Here is a 10,719-nt window from a genome sequence, read left to right on the forward strand (position 1 = left end):
ACACACACTTTTTCATATACAAATGCACACATATACATTTTAAGATTCAAATTAAATTTAAAATTAGAAGTTAAGAAAGAAGAAAGTTGAAAATTGTTAAAAATAAAAATTGTTTGTTTTGTTTTGACGATGTTTGGAAATGTAAAAATTAAACACTACATTAAGTATAAGTTAAAAATGTTAAATATGCATTTATAGCTATGGAAGAGCGGTGCCTCCTGACACAGGCTTGATAAGCTTAAGAGGTACCATCCACTGTTAATGTAAAATTCATTGTATTACTGAAATAAACATTTTATTTTTATTATTTTATTTTATTATACTTTGGCTTTGGTTTCGCATAACAGTGAAAGTGTAGAATCAATCACTCTGGAAAATTTACGTACATAGTAAAATTTAGGAAATACTCTAATTACTATACGGTGTGAAAACACGATTCCTAAACATTTTCACGATTAAAAAAATTAAAATTGAGGAGAGTTAGTAGTAGAGGAGAAAAAAAGCACAAACTGACCTCGATATTTTACAAGAAAATCGCAGTATTCAATAGGTACTTTACATATAACATATAAGTACCAATGATTTTTTTTATATCAACTGAACTAAACAGAACATGTATACTATCCGATACACATTTTTCAAATGGCTTCAAATTCGTTTATAAAAAGATAAATTCTGAATTAAAACAAGTGGCCCTGCCTGCATTGTAATTTTTAAGTTAATTGAATATCACGATATTCTATGTTATGACCATGATATTCAATTATTTTCTTGAGAAATCACTTTTTTTATGATACGAAGTGACTGGACGAAAAAAGTTGTGCGCCTGATGTTAACCGACGCGACTGCTCATAACAATTGCAGTGCCACTCAGAGCTTTAAATCGCAAAGATCTGAGGTGCACTGCCTCTGTGTCCATAACCCTGAGACATAAGTTGAAAAGTCCCATTTGCCTGTAATTTCACCGGCACCCTTACCCTTCAAAACCGGAACACAGTAACGCTGACACCAGAAAAAGGTAAGGTGGCAGTACTATCCTGGACGAACTCTTTCACAAGGAGCTGTACTGCTACTAAGTTATTTCACTAGTTTGTTATAAGTATTAAAACTAAAAATTCATTTTTTTTTTAAATTCACTACTTACTTGAACCACGGATGGTTGTAACAACCTACAAAGAGAAAAGAAAAAGTTTACAGTTTGTTATACTTATTAATAATAAAGATGGAACACTTTAGAAAAAATTCCTTCGATCCGGCCAGTTTAGAACAGACGTCTTCTAGCAAACCGTGCCAGACGCTATGCCAACTACACCGCCGACGCAGAGAACCAGCGGACCTTACGAATTTTTCTGTGTGCTTGTTACAGATCTATTTTATGAACTCTTACAAACGGGTCAGATCGAAGAAATGTTCTTCTAAACTGTTCGATCTTTATTATTAATAATTATTAAGAAACTAGTGAAGCAATTTCACAAAAAATAATGGAATGAATGAATCATGGTAGTAAAACATCGTGACATTCAATAAAAGCTTGAAAAAGTTTACTTTAGCAACAAGTGTCACAATAGTTCCAAAATTTACCGCTAGATGGCATTGGCATAGAAAATGCAATTTCTGAATCGCGATGTTAAGATTTTCCCCAAAACGGCTCATTCACTACCTGCAAATCAGTCCGCCGCGCAGGCTGGAGACAACTCACACACTATCCTGCGTATGGCCTACGTATGAAGCCTCACAGGACGCATTGCAGTATTGCAGGATGGCTTGCACGCTTCAACTACATTTTTTTATCCTGCATTAAGCGGCGGACTGCAATGCAGGATAATGAATGCCTCCTTTAATGTAAGAACCATGGCTAGTGTTTTGTAACACTAGTTCCGATGTTTACCACTAGATAGCATTGCCATAGAAAACGCAATTTCTGAATCATGATGTTAAGATTCTCCCTAATAGCTGTAATGACTTGTCGCTAATATTTTGTATGAAATTGATCTGATCTATTCTTCTAATTGTCTGTAATTATTATCGATCGATTCAACGATTGCATTTATACGGTTATCCTCATTAATAAGGAAGCATCTCGAACTCGCGCCCATCTTTTGGGACAAGTTACGAAAACACCTCAGAGTGAATGTCTTTTTGTAAGAGTCACACCCACCGGGACATGCAACTGGACGAATCCCTTTTATTCGAAATACAACAAAACACTTGCATCAAAAAAAGGAACGAACATAATATAACGAAGTATAATTATGTAATATATAAGTGTATCACAAATGGACCTTTAAATGGCGTGTGTTGTTTTGATCGCTGATATCCCTTAATGTTAACACTAATAAAATAACATTTTATTAAAATAATTAATTGAAAAAACCTCACCGAAAGGAGTAGCACGGAGCTAAATAAGCACGTCTTCATAATTATTCGATGTTATGTGATATTTTAAAATATTTTAGTGACTACTTATCACAGAGCCCAATACAAAATTAATAGCCGCACTTTTCTTTACGAATTTATATTCTTACTCGGGTCCGTTTACACATTCGACGGTTGCAAACTTAAAATTTAAAAAAAAGTTAGAAAATAATTCATGGACAACATAAAGATATTTGCCCAAGTGTACGATACATAATTTTAATATTAATTTGTTCTTGAGTTGTCCTTAATATTATAATTAACAAAACATTTTGTGTACAGTCACCGGGACAAGGCTTCACAAATTCTTAATTTTATCTTGGCAATTGTGCCTTTGTTCGGTTCATAGATATATATCTAAATAGACGCAAGTGCACCTGGTTCGCGTACCCAATGTAAAATAATAACGCTTAGTTCTACGCTTCAGCAGAGCTACCACGAAAGGGCGCGACTTGCGCAAGAGCGACATAAAGCGTGAGATGTCTATGTGAGAACAGTTTATCGTGCTAGCGCTACAGAACGCACCCGGCCGTCATCGTAGTTAAAAAAGGTACCTGGCTGAGTAAAGAAATAGATTTCTCATAGATGGCGCTACGGCAAAAAGTCGTTAAAAACTATAAACAAAGATCTGCAGCAAGCACATAGAAAAATTCATAAATCCGCTAGTTCCGTGGCTTAATTTTCGAATTCAAGAATTTTTTCTAAGTGTTTGACTTTTGTGTTAATAATTATAACAAACTAGTTTCACAAAAATAATTGAATATGGTGGTCAAACATCGTCACATTCAATAGATTTAAAAAAATTATATGTATTGTAGTGACTAACAAAACAATCTGTATGTGTGGTTAATGCCTTCTGTAGCTGACTGTACAATAAAATAAAAAAAAATAATTACAATAATTTTCCTTACAAATTAAAACACATTTGTGTAAATGTTAAAGAGATACAGCTATAATGTAATATAGAAACGATTGCAAAGAACACTAAATAAAGGTCGTAAGGTTCACTATTTAATGTCTACTTTTGTTATTTATATAATAAATATTTAATAATCGTTAACAACCGTGAATCTTTTGATATATATGTATTAATATTTAAACAACTGTTAAGTTTTGCGAATAAAAAACACCAGTACCAATTTAAACCGCAAACAAATGTAGGTGGACGATACGTGTTATAGAAAAATTATCTACCTATCCCGTCGAGTATATAACCAGAAATAGAGACGAAAAAAGGGTCATCCATCGCTGGCAACTCATCAGTCAAATGGCACTGATGTCACTTTTAAATATCAACTCTCGTTTGCACTGAAATCACGATTAGAATGCTGAAATAGTACAGCGCCAACAACTGACCTGTGTGTACGTCTCCGTATATTCCAAAAATATTCTGTATTTATTGTAATAAAGATATTTCTAACTATGGGGGGCTGTTCCATTCGGTGGTGTCGGAAAAACAGCAAAACATCTAATTACAAAACAAACTGAATCACATTTCATCGGTAATTAAATATTAAATTATGTAACTTTTCAATTTTCGTCCATTTCAGCAAAGCACAAGTTAAACTGGTAGATTTGAAGTGAAATAATTGACGACACCCGTCAATTGTTTCGAATTCGAGCTGGCCAATCGGAGCGCATTTGTCAGCGTAATGATATGGCAGAATAGTTTTCAAACAAATTAAATGACATTTCGTCTCTATTTCTGGTTATATACTCGATGACCTATCCCATAAAAATGGTACTGTTAAGTGAGGCCTATTGTCTCCTAAAGCAGAGCGGATACCATTGTCAAAAGTCTAATGGTGGACGAAACACATCTCTATCGTGTTTCCCTGGCCAGCAGATTAAGCTCCCCTGCATACGCAGTCCGCAGAATGCGTGTGCTTACCGATGTTATAGTACCGGCACGCTATGATGGCCATTTTTACAGATTAGAAAAAAAATAATCAAATGCGAGTATAACTTTTTAGATTTGTAACTAGTATTGCTAGGGGTAGCTGATTAAAAAGTTTTTTATAAAACGAAAATAAAAATGTTTACTTAATATATCGTCAATTCGAAACTACACACATCAAAAGTGTCTAGGGATCAAGTGAATATTTTTGAAATAAAAATTATTTAAGCAATATTTACCAAATCCAGTCTTCCAGGACGACTTCTTACTTTAATGCTTATGTTTTATTTAACCGCTTACCCCTATATTTAATTAAAATAAACTAAAATTGATGTTTTTGCAAATTGTGGGAAAAAACTCAAATTAACGGCGTCAATTAAATGACAAAAAAATGGCGAAAATGATGATTTTGCTTATTTTTATTGTTAAGATAAGAAAATTAATCATCTGTATTTCCACCATTAACACGAATCACACAATTACAGCGATTTGGCGTACTCATCTTAAGCATGAAGATGAGTTCATCAAAATCACTTTGAGGAATGGCCGCCCATGTGTTTTGTAACAAGTCAAAATATTGTTGTAGAGTATGTACGGTATGCATACTCGGCACAGCTCTTCTTTGAAGCATATCCCATGCGTGCTCAATTGGATTGAGGTCTGGCGATTGAGCAGGCCACGGCAGAACGTTGATACGAGCTTCGGCAAGAATGCGTGTTACGACTCTAGCCGTGTGTGGACGTGTGTTGTCATGCATTAGTTGAAATGAATCACCCAACTGGCCTCGCAAAGGGATGATAACATCTGAAACAATCCTCTCTGCGTAAACTTGAGCATTGAGGTTACCCCTGATCCAAATGAGATCGGTTCTTCCGCCGATCCAAATACCGGCCTATATCATTATTATTCCCCCACCATATGGATGAACTTCCTGACAATATCTCAAACGGTCATGACGTCCAGATGTTCTCCAAACTCGAGTACGTCTTGTATCCGGTCTCATACCGAAGCGGGATTCATCCGAAAAGCACACATAGCGCCAGTCTTCTTCCTCCCAGTTTCTGTATTCGCGAGCCCATCGTAAACGGGTCCTGCGATTGCAGGGTGCAATAGGTGGAACTCTGAGCGGCCTTCGGGATCGCAGACCCACTTCACGTAAACGATTTCGGATTGTTTGATCGCTTATTAGCAATCCTGAGGAGCTGTGGAGCCTCGTAACCAACATCATGGCGGCCATGGTACGATTCCGTCGAGCAGTATTTTGGATATACCGGTCCTGTCTGCGAGTCGTGAATCGTGATGCGAGATCGTCCTCCATGTCGCTCGGCCACGCTGCCCGTCATGCGATGGCGCGTCCAGAGGCGACTTATGACGATCTGGCCACGCTGCCCGTCATGCGATAGCGCGTCCAGAGGCGACTTATGACGCTCTGTGTAGTGTTAAGAGTGAAAGCCACAGCACGTTGCCTGGAGCCAGCTTCCAACATTCCGACGGCTCGCATCATCACTTCTCGGATTAAATGATGTCGTCTCTCCATAATAATGTAAATTGTTTCGGTTCCGATGCAGATATTGTAATGATTTTGTCAAAATGCTATAACTCATTTTTATATAAAACCACATTGACAATCGATTTTCTTCTTATTATCGAATTTTAAACAATATTCCTTATTTAAATGTTAAAACTCACTAAAAAGTATCAATAGCGATACAAAAAAGTTAATATAATTAACCCTAATTGCAGCAATACTCTTAAACGTATTTGATCCCTAGACACTTTTGATGTGTGTACTTTGTTTTGCATTGAGCTTTGACGCGAGTTTGCCGGAAGTAGAAGTTGTGCTGGCCAGCGATCCCCTAAGTGACGATAGTGTTAGATTTCATTTTTTTAAATTTTGAAAAAGAAATGCCGAGTTATGTCGTAAAATTATACATCCTAAATTTTACTGCACGTCACCATTGACAACAATGTACAGCAATTAGCTCCTTCGACTTAGTTATGAATTAATGCGAAACTTGATGAGCGGACAAACATCAAAACGGCCATCATAGCGTGCCGGTAGCAGCCGGTGCTATAGTACTGCTAGACTAGTTTACTTTAGTTACTTCCATAGTATAATGTCTTGGGATTCTCATGTGGGGTAAAGCGGCAGCCATACAAACCATATTTGTATTGCAAAAACGAGCGATTCGTTCTGCGTACCGTCTAGGCTCTCGGGTTTCTCTCAGAGAAAAGTTTAAGGAGACTGGTATCATGACTGTGGCATCACAGTACATTTACTCAAATATTTTTGTACCCCCGTAAAAATATACATAATTTCATTGAGAAAGAATAGAAATATCCATAATAATAATATTAACCTAGAGCTTATCCAAACTCATTGTACCACGATTTCGTTTAACCAAGGTAAACGACTCTTTTGGGACATCTTATAAAAGTGGTTCCAAATGAAAACCAACGTTACGAGCAGGCGAGCTGTGACATTGTGCTGAGTTGCATCCGTTTCAGCTTATATTTGCAATCATTATTTGTTTTGTTTTGTTCCTTGTAAGTCTTAATAAGCTGAATAAACGTTTCCTTCTTTATTTCTTTTCTATTAAAGGTTATTATGCAGCTTCTGCGTACTTGGATGACAAAAATGGATGGCAGGTTTTCTCGATTTAAGATGTTGACGATAAGCATTGTAAATGATAAATGTATTCAAATGTATATTTACAAAGTGCAAGGCCTAGACTTTCTCGTTCATTCTTCTCAGGTGAATCTGCCCTACGAATGAACAGTATAAAGTTAATTCAATATGACGATTTAAACTTTAATTTGCTTACCCATGACATGTGAGTTTGAGTTTGTTTAACTAAATTGTGTTTAACTAGTCAGGCTTTCGGTTTTATTTTATTAGATATGTGTGAAAGATATGTGAGAACATGAGACCTGTGAGAACAGGAATTTAAAGAAAAAGAAACGATGTTTTATCATGAAGAGTTTTATTTACATCGAACTAATATTTGTTCATATTTTACGTTAAATTCAAATGACGATTTTTATTCAATGTACACACGCCAGTATATCAAGCCACACATTGACGTATCTTGTTCCGTTGCACTGGAAGCCATTTTCGAACAAAAATGTGTAGTCTGATGTGCCGTTGTCCGTACACTCCACTTTATTATTGTTTCATGACACGCATTATAAATAAAAGATCCTACCAACTGCACATGTCTAGGCACACTTCTTCTGTTTTAAAATTGTTCTGGTTGCCGAAGCATCCTCCGTAAGGGAATAACTGGCATTCTCCCTCGCTATCGTTCCAATAATATCTGAAAACAATCAATGAAAACATTAGAACGTGTTTAAAAACAACGTTTTCTCAAACATACTTATACTTTCAAAAATGGAATACGGAAAGTTTGTAATTTATGGCCCATGCGGCTCCTTCCCGGCCAAGGCCTGCAAAGTAAGTATAAAAATCCATTACTGTCCTCTTCTCTAAACTTTTAAATGTACCTACTAACAATGAACTATATGAACAGGCAAAAGAAAAACTCATACAGTCAACTGCTCAGTGTTCATAACTGCTACAATTAAAAATACCTACATGTACCGCTTACTTAAAAAGAAAGAAAATGGCAGTAACACTAACTAAAGAGTTTTGGTATTCTTTTGTTTTTTCGTCTTTTTTGTATTTTGGTCGCGAAAATGAGAGCTAGTGAGAAGAGCGATAACGAAAATACAGTAATAAGATATACTCGCAAAATTCAAACACATCACCAGAAGTTCGGCAGACTATTAATGTGCCAGGATTAACAACAACATTTTCTTTTTGCAAAATTGTCCTAACATGTCAAATATTACTTTTAATATTAATTAATATTTTTTTACTATTTCTATTACACATCATCCTCTTTTTAGTCCTTTATTATTTCCTCACATTCTTTGAGAAAAATTCTATACATGCATCGGCGCGAACGGGGATTGCTGGACTCGTATTAATAACTCATGCTCGTCCAGTAATCCCTTACTTCCCGGCCTCTGCAATAATGTACTACGGCGGCAGATGGTAAGGTAATAAAAGTTAATAAAATTACTCTTGTTGTAATAAGGCCACATCTGCGAAATGGCATGCATTTAAATGATCATTGTAATTTTGCAAAAACAGCACTGCCCTGCTAAGCCCAAAGGCGTTAGTTCTAAGATACGCCCTTTTAGTTTTTTTTATACCATTCAGTAGCTATAATAATTTGGCACCTAATGGTATAATAGAAATAGCGCTACCTACCTTAAAACATTTAAAAAACCACTAAGAAGTATTTTCATATCTCAATTTTACCTTAAATTACTAATAGATTTGGCGGCTTTCTTTATAATCAAAGTAGTGGTATCTCACAAAATAGGTATAATGGTACCATTTATGGATAATTTAGGTATGTTAGTAAATCTATTAGTCAAAATACGTATAAATAAGTTTAGACATCTTCAAAAAGATTTATTTTTGAAGGTGCGAAATTCCAATTAATAAAAAGTCGATTTTCTCAAAACTTACTCCGATTGAGACAGCGCTTTCTGGCTTATCAGGGCAGAGCAGGCAAAAAAAATCTAAGCCATCATCGCTTTTTATTAGTATACGCAGTATATTAGAATAGTAGAAGTATACGCAGAGAACCCTGAATACACTAAGGGTGCGATATAACAACGCTTTTAGGATGCTGATGGGGCTGCCGCGACACTGTAGTGCATGTTCACCGAGGTGCACACAGATGGCTTTCATGCCATTATGCGCAAGAAGGCTGTCTCACTTACGATGCGTGTGCGCGGCAGCGCTACTAGCATCCTAGCCGTTGTTGCCAATAGGCTGGACTGCCCCTACCAACTACAACATTGGGTGCAACTACACGTGCGTAGGGTAGTGGTCTAGACTTTCACTTCTTTTCACTAAAATTAAGTAATTTTGTATTGCACTAACCATAGCACGTAAGAAAAATTTACTGTATTATGGATCATGGTCCGAAATAAATAATTCTATTCTATTCTATTCTATTGATATTTTTTCTTTGAGACATAAAATAAACTAAAACAATGGATATTTTAATCTGTTCTGAGCTACGCAAAAAAATATGTATGTAAATATGACATTAAAAATAAAATTTAGATAATAATTTTTAAAAATAAGTAATAAATGTTGATTATATTTGTATACTAATATGATATTAATTATAATATAATTTGACCTGAAATCATGTTCGGAAACGCAATCGCATCTGCTTTTTCATATTCAAACCTAACCTAACCTACTAAATTGAAGGCGCAACCAAGATTTGACCTAAATGAAAAAGAGGATCAAATATTATTCTTTAATACCAAATACATTGACTATATAAATTTAGTCGATGACTAGAATACCAAATGCATTGAGTACATTTATGTTCTCGAGTACATAAATGTACTTGATGACCGATGATAGATTGGTTCTATTTTGAAAGTTATATAATTCCAAATTGCATCGATTTAAAGTAAATAAATAACATTCTTCAATTTAGATTGAATTGTCTATGACACAAGAATTAAAATAATAATTGTTAAGAAATTTAAAAAACTAACCTGGTGCCATTAACTGGACAAGGTCCTGAATGTGGTTCCAATTGACACGACCAGGGATCTAGAAAAGAAATAAAATTGCTAACTTCCTCTTCTTACTTAAGAACTAGGCTCTTGTCAGTGGGGTATTCGTCAATCACCTATGTTGAGCGCCTTGACTTCGAATTTCTAAACGACACTAACTTTTTCCCTTGTCTAGATGGGTAGATAGATATTTTTTCTTTTTTTATACGAGACAGAATCGGCGAACAATACGTGCCGTATCGAGCAGGACCGCCTTCTGCATTTGTGCTGGAAGCGACACGCCACAGAAATCCAACCGCCTCAAACTGTTAGAAAGGCTGACTGTAATTAACCCATTTGCGGTGATCTCGTGCGCCAGGTCGAGATACTTCCGGCGTTTCTCGGTTTCAGCTTTCACGAGACCCTCGTCATGCGGGATGGTGACGTCCACAAGAAATACCCTCGACTGCGATCGATCCAATATCACAATATCAGGCTTATTTGCAAGAATAGTCCTGTCCGTGTTAATAGATCGATCCCAATAGATTTTGGTGCGGTCATCTTCGAGTATTGGCTCCGGTGAATACTTGTAATATGGCAACCTCTGTTGCACTAGTCCGTACTTGAGAGCGATTATAGTTATTGTTATTATTATTATCATTATCATCATCATCATCATCATCATCATCATCACCATCACCACCATCACCACCAATACCACCATCATCACCATCATCATCATCATCATCACTGTCACTGTCACTGTCACTGTCACTGTCACTGTCACTGTCACTGTCACTGTCACTGTCACT

General features: G+C 36.0%; 2 protein-coding genes across 2 annotated transcripts in view; both read right to left on the reverse strand.

Moving 5' to 3' along the window:
- The window catches only part of LOC113227583 (papilin-like), a 27,819-nt gene extending 25,292 nt beyond the window's left edge, over positions 1-2,527 (reverse strand). The window contains exons 1-2 of the mRNA XM_026460538.1: positions 2,380-2,527; positions 1,145-1,169 (exon numbers count right to left, since the gene is read on the reverse strand). Of these exons, the coding sequence (XP_026316323.1) occupies positions 1,145-1,169; positions 2,380-2,418 (64 nt within the window). The 5' untranslated portion in view covers positions 2,419-2,527. The remainder of the gene's footprint in view (positions 1-1,144; positions 1,170-2,379) is intronic.
- Positions 2,528-7,291: 4,764 nt separating this feature from the next.
- LOC113227604 (carboxypeptidase inhibitor SmCI-like) overlaps positions 7,292-10,719 on the reverse strand; it is a 17,601-nt gene continuing 14,173 nt past the window's right edge. The window contains exons 9-10 of the mRNA XM_026460565.1: positions 9,908-9,965; positions 7,292-7,629 (exon numbers count right to left, since the gene is read on the reverse strand). Coding sequence (XP_026316350.1) covers positions 7,515-7,629; positions 9,908-9,965 — 173 coding nt within the window. The 3' untranslated portion in view covers positions 7,292-7,514. The remainder of the gene's footprint in view (positions 7,630-9,907; positions 9,966-10,719) is intronic.

The sequence above is a fragment of the Hyposmocoma kahamanoa genome, unplaced genomic scaffold (genome assembly GCF_003589595.1).
Source record: "Hyposmocoma kahamanoa isolate Upper Pololo Valley unplaced genomic scaffold, ASM358959v1 211, whole genome shotgun sequence".
Classification (NCBI taxonomy): Eukaryota; Metazoa; Arthropoda; class Insecta; order Lepidoptera; family Cosmopterigidae; genus Hyposmocoma; species Hyposmocoma kahamanoa.